Here is a 14680-nt window from a genome sequence, read left to right on the forward strand (position 1 = left end):
GCATTGAGTGCCACACAAGTTTCAGGTGGGCGACAAAGTTTGGTTACATTTGTAGAAGGAGCGCCTTACTGGGCCCCACCGCAAGCTTTGCCTGCTTCGATATGGGTTGTCCACCATCACCAAGGCTGTAGGGGACAACACTTTCGAGCTCAACATTCCATTGTTCCTTGGTCTGCACCTAGTATTCAATGTGGACCGGTTGCGATCATACTTCCCTCCATTGTTGGACACATCTGATGTCGTGGAGCAGCTGACACCAATAGAGCTCAACCCAAGTTGCATTGAACAGGCCACAACTGACAAGATCATGGACACAGATTAAGAGCACTTGCCAGCAGAGGATACAACTATATCGAGTTGCCAAAGAAGACCAACTCCTTCACCAGGGACTAGGTTCAATAGGAATTTCCTCACCTCATGGAAGCTTTGCACACAATGGGGACCATTGCTTCCTAAGGGGGGAGGACTGATCCAGGTGGATATTGGTAGCCACTGTGGGAAATATTGAGCGAGGGGTGAATCAGTGTTTCACCCCTCTCAATATTTCTTTTCAATTGTTATTTTTACCAGTTAGATCACTTATATTTAGAACACAAAATGAACAATAATAGAATAAATACTTTTATTAATTTCTTCTTTACAATAGATCAAGTACAATATATGTGTAGGTCTCCAACCCTAGATGAAAACACTGATCTTCAATCTCCCAGGCTCCAACCTGTATTATGCCAAGCACCAACTTGGACTTTCCAAGGCTCCAACCTTGTCAATTTTGAGGCACCAACCTCTAGGGCTCCAACCCTATCTTTGGTATAGGCTACCTGGTTTCTTGAGGACTCCTATCCTCTAGGGCTCCAACCCTATCTTCCAAGGCACCAACCTTGTCTCTATGAGGCTCCAACCTCCTGGGCTCTAACCCTCAACTTTACTTCATCAAGATGGGTTTGGTTATTCTTCATGGCTCCCGATGTCTTCTTCAACGAGCCCTATCAATCTTTAGCTATGCCTTCACTCATTCTCCATGTCACTTCATCAATGACAACATTGTTCTTCACATGAAGGTGTCTCCATTGTTCTTCATGGTACCCAAAACAAGGATCTTCAAGTTACCTCATGATGGCTAATGCATCATGGTCTTCAACATTATCTTCAAGACCTTCAAGGTGTCTTCAATAGTGTCTCCAAGGTGATGTCTTCAATCTGGAACCTTCTTGAAGGTCACTCCACAAGGGCTTCAATCAAAGTCTCCAAGAATGTCTTCAAGGTAACCTTTAAAAAGGTGTTTGTGTTTGAGTTCCTTCAATAAGATTCTTCACTGTTCAAAATGTTCTTAACTTGTTCACTGTCCAAAGCTTCACTTGTCCAAAATCCTAATGCCTCTCCACTGGTTACTGCCTTAATGCTTCACTTCACTGTCCACAATACAAGCTCTTCAAACTGTCACCAACAAACTTAGCTGTCCAAAGGTCCTCAAGTTTGTCTTGAGATGATGTCAACAACACTTCTTCAAAAAAACTTCAAATGATGCTCAAAAAATCATTCTTCAAAGTTACCAAAAGACTGTCAAGACTTCCAGGGCTTCTACAAGGTTGATGCTTTATCTGAGCTCTTGACAGGAAAAATGAGACTGAGTCACAGAATAGTAACCAGAGTCCAAAGCAAATGGTCCGAGAGTATTATTCTTTACAGGAAGTAGCCACAGTCCAAAGATTATCCGAGCTCCAAGTTAACTTGTTAAATCCGCAGTTGAAGGATGCACTGTGTCAAAAAAAAATCAGATCCGAGCTTGCTGCTGTGTATTTCAAGACCTTTACAGCTGAACTGTAATATGTTCTGAAGGTAGACAGTCCGAGCCACAGGAATCTTTCCACAGTCCGAAAATTACAGCCACTAAAAAACACAGGACTGTGTCAAAAGTTTAGTCCACAGGAAGATTAGGATAGTCATCCATTTATCACGTTTTTGGTGCTGTCCAGTGGTAAGTGTTAAGCCCAAACAGAAATTCCAATATAACTCCTTTTTTATGCTGCCTTTATCTGAGTACACAAGTTCTCTGTATTAGATGACCGAAAAAGATGACTAGAACAGGGCAACCAAACTCATATATATAGTGGTTTTGTAAGGTAAATGAAGGGACACGTCTATATGAAGGTAGGTCGACATAAATGAGTGTAGGTCGGCTTGAAATTAAATATATATTTGTTAACTTAAAAATTCATTATCTCACCAACCACTGGGAGTTTCGGGGCAAGTAAGGGCTCATTATAAAGACGAAAAAATCCTCTTTAAGATGGTGTAGGATCCATTTTGAAAGGATGCCTCCAAGGTGTCCAAATTTATTTTTCTTTGTGACTGCTCTTGAAATATTTAGTGCAGTAGATGATTAGAACAGAAATAGGTCATTAGGGCTTGATGATTAGGACAGCAAGAGGTTATTAGTGTGTCCCCAAGTGCTTTGTCATCATGTATGTCATCCATGTCACCATGATATTGTATCTGGCATCATGATAGTGTATTTAGCATTCATGTCATCATGATAGTGTAGCATCATGTCACCAACCATAGTGCAGCATTTATTAATTTGCCATTAGGAGATTTCCAAGTCCTTCATGTCATGTCTTGCCATTAAGTGATTTCCAAGTCCTTTATGTCATGTCTCCAATCATTGTCCATGTCATCAAGACCTTCATCAAGTGCCATCATGTATGACATCATCAAGCGTGGTCATTGATGTATAGTCCTTCAATATCAAGGGTAAGGACATCATCCGGGTTCTTCATCAAGAGTTAGAACATCATCATGATTTCTAGGGCTTCTTGATCAAGAACAAGGATACATGAGGTTATGGTGTCTTCATGGTTAGTTCAAGCATTGCTGAAGAGATTGATAGGGCTCGTTGAAGAAGATATTGGGAGCCGTGAAGAATAACCAAACACATCTTGATGAAGTAAAGTTGAGGGTTGGAGCCCAAGAGGTTGGAGCCTCATAGAGACAAGGTTGGTGCCTTGGAAGATAGGGTTGGAGCCCTAGAGGATAGGAGTCCTCAAGAAACTAGGTCGGAGCCTGTACCAGAGATAGGGTTGGAGCCCTAGAGGTTGGTGCCTCAAATTGACAAGGTTGGAGCCTTGGAAAGTCCAAGTTGGTGCTTGGCATAATACAGGTTGGAGCCTGGGAGATTGAAGATTGGTGTCTTCATCTAGGGTTGGAGCCCTACACATATATTGTACTTGATCTATTGTAAAGAAGAAATTAATAAAAGTATTTATTCTATTATTGTTCATTTTGTGTTCTAAATATAAGTGATCTAACTGGTAAAATAACAATTGAAAAGAAATACTAATTCACTCCCCCTCTCAGTATCTCCAACAAAAACTAACACTTTCTCTTAGCAAGGATTGTGTTCTCTCTAGTGCTGCACATTCTGCCACAACACCCTCTATCTGTATCACCTATTGTCACACTGCTGATGTCTGGCCATTCTGCCCACCAACCACTAAGCAACTCTGATGTTGCATGTGTGCTGCTGCTGACACTGCCATACTACTGCCAACTCTGCAGCTGCACTGCAATACCTCTCATCTGTTGCTCATGCAACTGCAACTACTGCAACTAAGAAGCATCCAAAATACTGAATCATCTGTGTTCAGTGTGATGCATCTGTCTCCTGAGTCGTGACTGCTACTAGCCTCTGCACTGTTACTGAAGAATTTGCGCTGCTACTAACTTTGCACTGCTGTCAACATTACACTGCGCTCGTCAACATCTTACTACTACTAGTCTGCAACTGTCACTCTGGTACTGACTGCATCAATTGCCACTGACCCATCCTGTTACTAAATATTATGGGCCCCCTTGTATCCAGGTAATGATCCATGAGGTGAACTCCTCAAGGACCCTATGCAATATCTGTAGCTCACTGGGGCTACAACACCAAATCACCCCACCTCACTCTTGGAGGTATATCTGCGAACATCGCAAAATCTTCCTCCAACCTGGAGGACAACCTATCTATCTCAGCATGTGTTGCCACCTGGTCCTGCTTGTCCTTCTTTCTGAGAGGACACTGGGTATTGTAGTGGGCAAACTCGCCACACCTGAAGCACTTGACTGGGACCCTTTGATGTAAGGGCCATATTCTCCTCCTTCACACTCTTCGATCTATTGCCACTGATGGAGCTCTTTGGCAGAGCTCCCCTAAACTCCTCTCGTTGCAAATTGGCCCACATCCTGTCCCATCTTGGGAAAGTGTCGCTGCCCAATATACTTTGGAAAAACACTTGCCAATCCTCCGAGACACTATTTAGTACCAATCGCACTAGTTTTGATCGTCGAGGCGCTGCCACAACAACTGCAAGTTGATCTCAGACCTCCTGAGTCCTAGTGAGGAAGAGATCTATGCCTTGTCCCTTCTGCATCCTTATGCATCTCATCTTTTTTTGCAGGATTATCGTTTGTTGCTTGGAAGTACCTTGATATAGCGTGGAGAGAGCTACCCACATCTCTCTCGCTGTACCTTTATCTACTGGATGTGAGACTATATGGTCTCGGACTCCATCCAATATCAACCACTTTGCCCTTGCCATCTCATTTCTATATTCTTTGAGTTGATCTGCATCTTGGGGAATTGCCACCACATTATCTATGTAGGCTTTTAGGCCAATTCATCTAGAAGGAATGACATCCTGGCCTTCTAGATGATATAGTTGGAAGCTCCATCCAACCTATCCTGATCTCTAAGCCCCTGTGGCCATCTCTGATCAAGTCGAAAACTCCCTCTTTCCTTCTGCTTGGTTGTTGCTCTGCTACTCGCACACCCTCCTGGAATGCACATATCTGCTAGCTGCTATTGCTAATTTGCTTGGAAAAATCGAATTTCTGAGACTCAAAGTTCCTTGAGAGAAATTTTCCCTTTATTGTGTGTGTTTTTCTCTTCCACTCGACATTGGTTTTGCTGCTGCAAAACCCTCCGCGTCCAAAGAAGGAATCTGCTCAGCGAAAATCTGCGCTGCTTCTGCTCCCTTTGACTGCTGGAATCACTAACCCTAGCAACTCGACTTTTCGGCGACCTTGCAACTGAAAATTGAATTCCTGCCCTAGCAATTCGGCTTGCCTATCTTAGCATTGTGCTGCCTCTAAGAATTTTGGCATCCTACTCCCCCTGAGCAGTGCAATTATTTCCTTTGCTTCTGAGCTTTCTGACTAATCACTCACACTTCAATACCGTGTGAAAATTTCTTCTATTGTAGCAGTTGGAAATTATTCTTCTAATTGTTAATTTAATTTAACAATTTGTTTTCCCACACAAACAACGAATAATTCTCTACTACAATTTTCACAAATAAACTATGGAAGAAAAATAGCGCTGGAAACTGAGAAAATCTAGCACACACATAATAAAATTGACACAATTATTTTTGGACAATTGTCCACGGAAAATCCCAACTTGGGAAAACCGGTGCAACAAATGAGGGTTTTATTATTATGCAACAGTGAAATCTGAGTACAATCTATGGATGCCCAACTAGCAATCCAAATAGTAAGAAAATTTGGCCAAAATTATGTAATGGAATTACCCTTCTTCCAAAAGCAATCCTGATGCAACTTTCCTTCAGAAAACGCATCCTCTTGGACCTTATGCGTCAGCTTCTGCACAGTGCTTGTGCAGGCCCTATGACATCTAGCCTCTGAATTGCCTTTGCTGAAGTCGTTTTGCCTATCTTTGCTGAGGAAATCACTTCTTCGGCACTCTAGAACCTCTGTCCAACTTCTGGAACTGAAAACCATTTTTCCTCCAACTAAATCGAGTCGCTCTTCTGAAGCAACTACGCAGTCCTCTGCGCTGCCTCACTAGGAATAACTCGGCCTCTTGCTGCTTCCTCTTCGGATCTGGAAAACTTCCTCTGGATCACTATCTCTGCTTCGATTTTTGGCTCTCCGACAACTGCTACTGCTCTTTGGAAATCGATCTGCCAAGGAAATCGAAATGCTTAAGTGTTTTCTCCATCGCCACATCGACCCCTTATATCTTCCTGTTGGGACTCCAACGGCCATAATTAAATCTTAATCAATGGCTTAGATCATTTATGGTGTTGAAATTTGGTACCGGAGGACAGGTGGTTCCCTAAGGCTTTGATCTTTGGCTTGGGGAAAAGTGTCCAAAAAAATTTAATTTTTCTCCTAAAGTGACTTTATAATTTTTATAAAGTCAAATCTAATTTAAAAGTGACTTTAAGTGATAAAGTTACTAAAGTCTAATTTTAAAGTGACTTTAATAAAGTCAATGTAAAATTAGAAAGGAAAAGTGACTTTGGAAATAAATGACTAAGTGGGTCTTTATTAAAGTGGGGTGAATTAAAAAATAGAAAGTGAGATTTAAATGAGCATTTAATCTCAGCCCTAGATCTCAATCTATTTCAGCGATTGGATTTAGGGATCACCCAAAAGTCACTTAGGGTTAGATTAAAGGAGGAAAAGGAGGAAAAAGTCATTCATTCTTTCATGAACAGATTGGGAGAAGGAGAGCAAGAGAGCAAGGGAGATTTCTGGACAGGGAGGAGGAGGAGGCAGCAGCTTGACACACATTCCAAGGCAGCATTCCAGCAAGTCTGTATAGCTGAGTTAGCATACAGTGAAAGGTAGATTTTTGGGCACAATTTTCAAAGAGGCCATACATCAGTTTGCACCATAGTTTTAAAAACCGTTCCGGTCGGACCGGTTACCGGCCTAACCGGCCGGTTGGGAGGCTCACCGGTCAGAACCGGTGAAAAAACCCGGTTACAAACCTCATTTGCTCGAAAAAGTGACCTAACCGGTAAAAACCGGCCGGTTTAGGCCGGAACCGGCCGGTTTATTGCTAACCGGCCGGTTCCGTCCTAAACCGGCCGGTTTATGGACAGGCCGCCGGTAATGCTAAAAGTTCACTGTTTTTTGGGAAGTGAGGGCGGTTTAGGGGTTTTGGGGGTGAGGGAAAGGGATTTTCCCTCCAAAAACACCCTCACACTTGCTATAAGACACCCCTCTCACTCTCATTTGTCTCACACAACTGATTTGGAGTGTTTGTGAGTGTTTGTGAGTTTGTTTGTGAGCTTGGAGAGTGTGGAGTTTTTGCTGAAGTAGTCATCTTGGAGTTGGAGTTGGAGCTATTTTGGAGATAGTGTGTAGCTGTCAGTGGAGTTGCCATCATCAAGAGGAGGCTAAGGGAGCTACTTTGCATTTCCAGGTAAGGATTTGCACTTGATAATTCCTCATTTGGGTCTGCTGTCCATGAATTATTTTTTTTGTGCTATAAACTTCTCACTTCAATGATCTATCATCTATGCTAAGCCTATGAACTCTCTAGCTCTATGCTATCAAATTTTGTAGCTTGCATGTGCATTTTTTTTCCTACATTTATCATTGGTTTTCCATGTTCCTTAGCTGCAATTTTTTTTTTAAATGGCAGATTTATTTGCAAATTGTTATTATTTCAAGCAAACATGGCTCCAAAAGGAAAGGACAGTGCATGGGCTCATTGTGATGTAGTTGAGGGAAAAATGATATGCAAATTATGCCATAAATCTATTGGAGGTGGGGGTATTCTTAGGTTGAAACAACACTTGGCTGGGGTAAGAGGCCAAGTAAAGCCATGTGATGCACCAAATGCACTGTTAGGTCCTATTAGGGCAGAATACATTGCCAAGCTTGAAAAATTTTATGAGGATAAGGCTAGGGAGAAGGCCATCCAAGATGAAATTGCAAGGAAGAGGGAATTATTAGAAGCCATGAAAGAGAGTGGGTATGATGATTATGAGATTCAAGACTCCACTTCTATCCCTTCCACCAATGACCCCTTTCACTATGTTCATCCTTCTGTTGGAGTTGGCCAACCATCAAGAGGACCAAAGAGACCAAACATCCAAAGTTATTTCTCATCTTCTGCCACCATTGCTTCTTCTAAATCTAATCCCACTTCCTCCCAGCCAAGTTCTCAACCCACTTTGGATCAGCATTGGAAAAAACAATGCAAAGAAACTTCTCACCAATACATTGCTAGATGGTGGTATGATTCAGATATCCCATTTAATGCTGCTCGCTCACCTTATTACCAAGCTATGTGGGACTCTGTTATAGCTGCAGGAAAGGGCTTCAAAGGCCCTAGTATGCATGACTTGAGGGGAGCTCTTTTGCAAAAAGAGATATCTTCCATTGATGAGTATTTGACTGAGTTTAGAGAGTCATGGGTCAAAACAGGTTGTTCCATTATGTCAGATGGATGGACCGATGGAAAGAACCGCACTATCATTAATTTCCTTGTTTCTTGCCCTCAAGGAACCATGTTTTTGAAATCAGTTGATGCATCTGATAGGGTAAAGGATGCAAGCCTTCTATTTGAGCTTTTGGATAACATTATTCAGGAAGTTGGGGAGCAGCATGTTGTGCAGGTCATCACTGATAATGCCTCAAACTATGTTCTTGCTGGAAAGATGCTTGAGGCCAAATATAATACCATATTTTGGACTCCATGTGCTGCACATTGCATAGACCTCATGCTTGAGGATATAGGCAAGGTGGAGTGGGTAAAAAACACTGTAGAGCATGCCAAGTGCATTACAAAATACATTTACAACCACTCATGGGTATTGAGCCTAATGAGGAAACACACTGGAGGCAAAGAGCTTGTTAGGCCTGCAATTACGAGATTTGCAACTCACTTCCTCACGTTGCAATGTCTCAATGGTCAACATAGAAACTTGCAGAAAATGTTTTCCTCTGATGAATGGTCTGAATCTCGGTGGGCTCGTAGACCAGATGGAAAAGACACCAAAAAGAAAGTGTTAGACACTTATTTTTGGAAAAGGTCTGTAGAGCTTGTGAAAATTACCGAGCCCCTTGTTAAGGTGCTAAGGTTGGTGGATGGGGAAAGATTGGCCATGGGCTACATTTATGAAGCTATGGATCAGGCAAAGGAGCAGATACGGGCAGCTTACAATGACAGGTTAGCTAAATATGGCCGTATATGGGAGATCATTGATAACAGATGGAACAATCAACTCCATCGTCCTATACATGCAGCCGGGTATTTTTTGAACCCAAGGTATCACTATAAAAATCGGCTAGGAGATCAGCATGATGGGGAGGTCAGAGCTGGATTGATTGATTGCTTGGAGCGCATGGTCCCTAACCATGTAGACCAGTTGGATATACATAGACAGCTTACTATTTTCAATCAAGCAAGTGGTACTTTTGGCAAAAACTTGGCAAAGATGGCAAGAGATGTGGACCAACCAGGTAAGCAATTCCAATTTCCATTTTGTATTTCATTTCAAGTTAAAATTGTTTACGTTCTTTACAATTCAAATTATAAACTAAGTTACTAATTATTGTCTTTTTCTTTGCAGCACATTGGTGGGAGTCATTTGGTGGCCAGTGTCCTCAATTGCAAAGGTTTGCAATTAGAGTCCTCAGTCAAACTTGCAGTGCTTCAGGTTGTGAGCGCAATTGGTCTGTTTTTGAGCGCATACACACGAAGAAGAGAAACCGTTTGGAACAAAAACGGTTAAATGATCTTGTTTTTGTGCAATACAACCTTCGACTGAGGAGGAACCAAATGATGAGCAAATCACCTGATCTAGATCCCATTGTGTTGGACGATATTGATCCAACATCAGAATGGGTGGAGGAGACTGAAGATCCTGTGTTTGAGGCTGATTTTGATATCGACATGGCTTTAGCGGAGGATGAGGCAGATTATGTGGCGGCATCAGAACCAGGATCAGTAGCGGCATCAAGGAAAGGCAAGGAACCAATGGAAGGCACTAGTCGTGCAGGTCGACAAACTCGTGCTTCCACTAGGTCCACTTCTATTGTCATTGGTGGCATTGATACTGATGTTGCAGATGAGGCAGAGGCATCCTCAGACTCTGAACCAGATGATGTCTATGTAGCTCCTGATGATGATCCTGTGTCTAGTAGCGGTGATGGACTTGATGATTGATCATGTGTACACTGTAGACTTGTAGTAGGCCAATGGCCTCATAGCTTGCAGCATTGTTTTTGGACTTTATAGGCCATTTAGAGCCTCGTTTCTTATGTATTTTGCTATTTTGTCGATGATATGTATTGCACTCGGTGCCATTTTGATATATTCACCTTTGCATGGTATATAAATGAGCAAACTTTGCATATTTTGTCTCTATTGGCTTGGAATCATGGTTTTACATCTTAAAAATAGTTTTGTTTCATTAAAAATTAATTATTTAATGTATTTTTTAAAAACCGGTTCGTTTAGACCAAACCAGTCCCGGTTAGACCGGTTCCGGTCGGTAAACCGGTTAGCTAGGTGGACCGGTTCGGTCACCGGTTCCGGTTTTAAAAACACTGGTTTGCACAGAAATCGAGGAGCAGAAATTTGAGTTTGCTGTACAACAGATTTTCAAGGAGGCCGTACAACAATTTTCGGCACAGAAATCGAGGAAATCGTACAGCAGAATTTCTGGCAGCTTGCACGATTTTCTAGGCAGGCCGTACAACAGAATTTAAGGCTGAAAATTGGCACAAAAATCAAGGAGGACGTACAACATTTATTGCTGTTCAGATTTTTCTGTTTGCAAGTTTTTCTAGTTCGCTGTGAGGCACGGAAAACGAGATAAGTTGTAAAAGTTTACTTGCTGATTTTTGCTGAATATTTCTCACTGTAAAAAGCATTTTTCAGAAATAAGGAGCTCTCGAACTGGTTTTCCCCAAGAGTTGTAGGGGGTTTTTCCAGGGTCACCTTGACCAAAAATTACTGTGTTTAAATGTGTTAAATGGCTGTTTGTACGTGCTGATCTTTTAATTCTGCATTTTCCAGCATTCTATAATTTTTCCAAAATTTGTGTTTTCAACAAAATTTATTTTCCAGTTGTTAAATGTATGGATATGGGAAAGGGCATTTAACTATTTTGGAGAAATAAGGTGAAACTGAAAACCGGGGTGGGAAATGAGAAATTTTTACATGGTATCAAAGCTTGAGTGCTGAAGTGCAGTTTGGGACAGCAAGGAGGAAAATTACAGCCTGCTGATTTTTCATTGAGAAAATTCCAGCAAGCTGATTTTTCACAAACAACAGTTTTATTTTTACTACAACAGTACTATTTTTCAATTTTTAGGACAACAGGATGTCATTGGGGTTGAGGGTGGAGGATAGGCTGGATGGGCATACAAATTACAGCGTTTGGAAGGAGAGAATGCAGAGTATCTTTGAGGAGGCAGAAGTCTGGGACATCATGGTGCATACCACACAGAACCCTGTTGTTGTGCCTGCTGGTGCTACTCAGTTGGCTGAGTATAATAAAAAGAATAAGGGTAAGAGACTGATTCTAGACGGAGTCAAAGACCATTGCATTCCTCATGTGAGAGGAAAGAGAAATGCCCATGAGATGTGGACAACATTGTCCAATCTCTACCAGAGTACCAATGAGAACCGGAAAATGGTCCTGAAGGAGAAGTTGAAGACCATTAAGATGGGCAATGATAGTGCAATTGAATATCTCACAAAGATTACTAATGTGAGAGATGAGTTGGTAGCAGTTGGAGAGGACATTCCACCCACTGAGTTGGTGCGGATTGCAGTGAATGGCCTCCCCCTTTCATGGATGAACTTTGCTGATGGGGTTTGTGCACGTGAGACCCTTCCCACATGAGAGAGGTTTTGGGATGATTGCATTCAGATAGAGATCAGGAAAGGTCAGCTTGGGGCAGCCAAGCCAGTTGAGCAGGATGAGGATGTAGCACTGTCGGAAGGAGGCAAGAAAGGCAAAGGGAAGAAGCAGGCTTCCACAAGCAATGGTGGGGGCAAAGGCAAATGCAAAGGTAAACAGGGTAACACACAGAAGGATTATTCCAAGGTGAAGTGTTGGAATTGTCAAAAGATGGGACACTATGCAGTTGTGTGTCCAGAGAAGAAGAAGAAGAAGGGGAAGAACCAGAGCATGGCAGCTTCAGCAGAGGTTGAGGACTTTGCAGTTCGTTTTGACCGGGAGTTTGGGTTCACTGCGTATGAGTCCTCTAGTGCAGGATCACCTGCCACACAGGTTCAGAGGGAGCATGCTTTTCCCTCGATTAGCGGAGCATCTTCGGGTATCTGGTATGTGGACAGTGGGGCTTCACGTCACATGACAGGAGTCCATGAGTACTTCTCAGAGCTTTCAGAGAGTGGCACTGATATAGAGGTAGTACTCGGTGATGACAGAGTTGTTAGAGCAGTCGGTGTGGGGACACTGACATTTCAAAGGGAGTCCAAACCTCCCTTGAAGGTGTCAGATGTTCTTTATGTGCCAGGGATGAGGAAGAACCTCATATCCGTCTCAGCTTTGGAGGACAGAGGATATGAGGTACTGTTCAGAGGAGGACAGGTGTTGATGTATCCCAGGGGCACTCCAGCTGATTCAACTAGAGTGATAGGTGTACACCATGCAAAGGTGTACAAGTTTGCATTCTAGTCCCTTTTGGCATTGAGCAGTAGTACCGACAGCAGAGCTAGCAGTTCTGAGCTGTGTGAGATTTGGCACCACAGGATGGGGCATATGTATCATGGAGCCTTGAGGACATTGCGGGAGATCACTACAGGTGTGCCAGATTTCAGTACTGATCACTTTGATACTTGCAGAGGATGTGCGATGGGCAAGTTTGCCAAATCCCCTTTTCCCAGCAGTGACAGCAGAGCGACTGGGATACTTGATTTGATTCATTCCGATGTGAGCGGTCGGATGTCTCATGTTTCCTTGAGTGGATATGAGTACTATGTTTTATTCATTGGTGATCACTCCAGGAGGACCTGGATTTATTTCTTGAAGACCAAGAGTGAGGTCTTCAAGCGATTTCAGGAGTTTAGAGCTCTTGTGGAGACACAGACAGGCCGGAAGATCAAGTCCCTGAGGTCGGACAATGGGGGAGAGTACACCCTTGGAGAGTTTGTTGAATATTGTGCGGAGGCAGGCATTAGGAGGGAGTTCACTGTTCCTTACAACCCCCAGCAGAACGGGGTTGCGGAGAGGAAGAACAGATCCATCGTAGGGGCTGCCAAAGCCATGTTACATGATCGGGAGTTGCCATTGTTCTTGTGGGCAGAGGCCTGCAACACAGCTGTTTATTTGCAGAACAGGAGTCCACATCGTGACTTGGGGCACATTACTCCGGAGGAGGCTTTTTCTGGGAAGAAGCCTGATATTGGTCATCTTCGTATCTTTGGGTGCATCACATACTCCTACATACCCAAGGAGAAGAGGACCAAACTAGAGCCCACCGCAGAGAAGGGTATGTTTGTGGGCTACAGTGAGACCTCAAAGGCCTTTCGGATTTACATTCCTGCACAGAGGAAAGTTGTTGTCAGGCTGGATGTGAAGTTCGAGGAGGACAGGGCCTTTAGGAGGTCACGGGAGTTAGAGTATCTGGATCAGCCAGACCCTCAGCAGCAGTTGAGTCAGTCGCAGGGATCCAGTGGGCAGGGATCAGGAGGATCCGGAGGTACATCTATGAGGATGTTAGGTCCGTCAGTGAGCAGTGGCTCGCCGAGCTAGAGGGGTGGTGCTCCGGGCAGCATGCAGAGTAGTTCACAGAGCAGTTCACTAGGGAGTCCACTGATGGACAGTTCACACGGTACCTCAGCTTCTACAGGTTCAGGTGCAGGCAGGAGGACAGCAGACAGACAGTCAGGAGTTCAGGCTCCTGATGATGATGGGGAGGAGGAGTTTCATTCTCCTATGGGAGAAGTGCACTCAGGGAAGAGGAAGCCCAAGTGGCTTCAGGACACCTTGAGAGATGCCACATCTGTCGCTGAGCCTAAGAGGCCGGTCAGAGAGAGTAGACCACCTAAGAGGTTTTGTAGCTATATGGCAATGGCTACCAACATCCTTGACTCTGAGCCTTCTAGCTATGAGGAGGCAGCTAGCCAGCAGGTCTGGAGAGAGGCCATGCAGGAGGAGTATTCTTCTATCATGAAGAATGATGTTTGGGAGGTGGTGCCGAGGCTTGAGGGAAAATCCGTGGTTACTTCCAGATGGCTTTACAAGGTAAAGCATGCTGCAGATGGCAGCATTGAGAAATTCAAAGCAAAGTTTGTGGCTAGAGGGTTTTCCCAGGTAGAGGGAGTTGATTATGAGGAGACCTTCGCTCCCGTGGCTCGATATACTTCAATCCGCTCCATTATATCAATAGCAGCAGAGATGGGTTGGAAGATCCACCAGATGGATGTGAAGACTGCATTTCTCAATGGCTTCATACAGGAGGAGGTGTACATTGAGCAGCCACAGGGCTTTGAGCTGCATGGGAAGGAGTCCCATGTGTGCAGACTGAAGAAGGCCCTTTATGGCCTGAAGCAAGCTCCCAGAGCTTGGTACTCCAGGATAGATACATACTTGCAGGGGATGGGTTTCACAAAGAGTGAGGCAGATCCGAACCTTTACTTTATTGTGATAGGTGAGGAGCCTCTCATTCTGGTGGTGTATGTGGATGACTTGATCATTACAAGTGCAGAGAGACTCATAGAGCATTGCAAGAGAGATCTTGCGGCGGAGTTTGAGATGAAGGACATCGGCTTGATGCATTACTTTTTGGGTTTGGAGGTGTGGCAGGAGGAGGGGCATTTCTTTCTGGGGTAGGGGAAGTATATTGTGGACATCCTTGGCAGATTCCACATGGAGGATTGTAGACCCATGTCGACACT

At 43.6% G+C, this 14680-nt stretch overlaps 2 protein-coding genes across 2 annotated transcripts in view; both read left to right on the forward strand.

Moving 5' to 3' along the window:
- The window catches only part of LOC149185566 (magnesium transporter, putative (DUF803)), a 396376-nt gene that overhangs the window by 279888 nt on the left and 101808 nt on the right, over positions 1–14680 (forward strand). The gene's annotated exons all lie outside the window — the stretch shown is intronic.
- LOC149185567 (uncharacterized) lies at positions 6930–10050 on the forward strand. The gene is made up of 2 exons (XM_089412433.1): positions 6930–9267; positions 9378–10050. Exons 1-2 carry the CDS (start codon positions 7344–7346, stop codon positions 9971–9973), a joined length of 2520 nt encoding a protein of 839 aa, XP_089268559.1. The 5' UTR covers positions 6930–7343; the 3' UTR covers positions 9974–10050.

The sequence above is a fragment of the Pinus tabuliformis genome, chromosome 3_1 (assembly GCF_031772625.1).
Source record: "Pinus tabuliformis cultivar Carrire ecotype Pingquan chromosome 3_1, CPIR1, whole genome shotgun sequence".
NCBI classification, from domain to species: Eukaryota; Viridiplantae; Streptophyta; class Pinopsida; order Pinales; family Pinaceae; genus Pinus; species Pinus tabuliformis.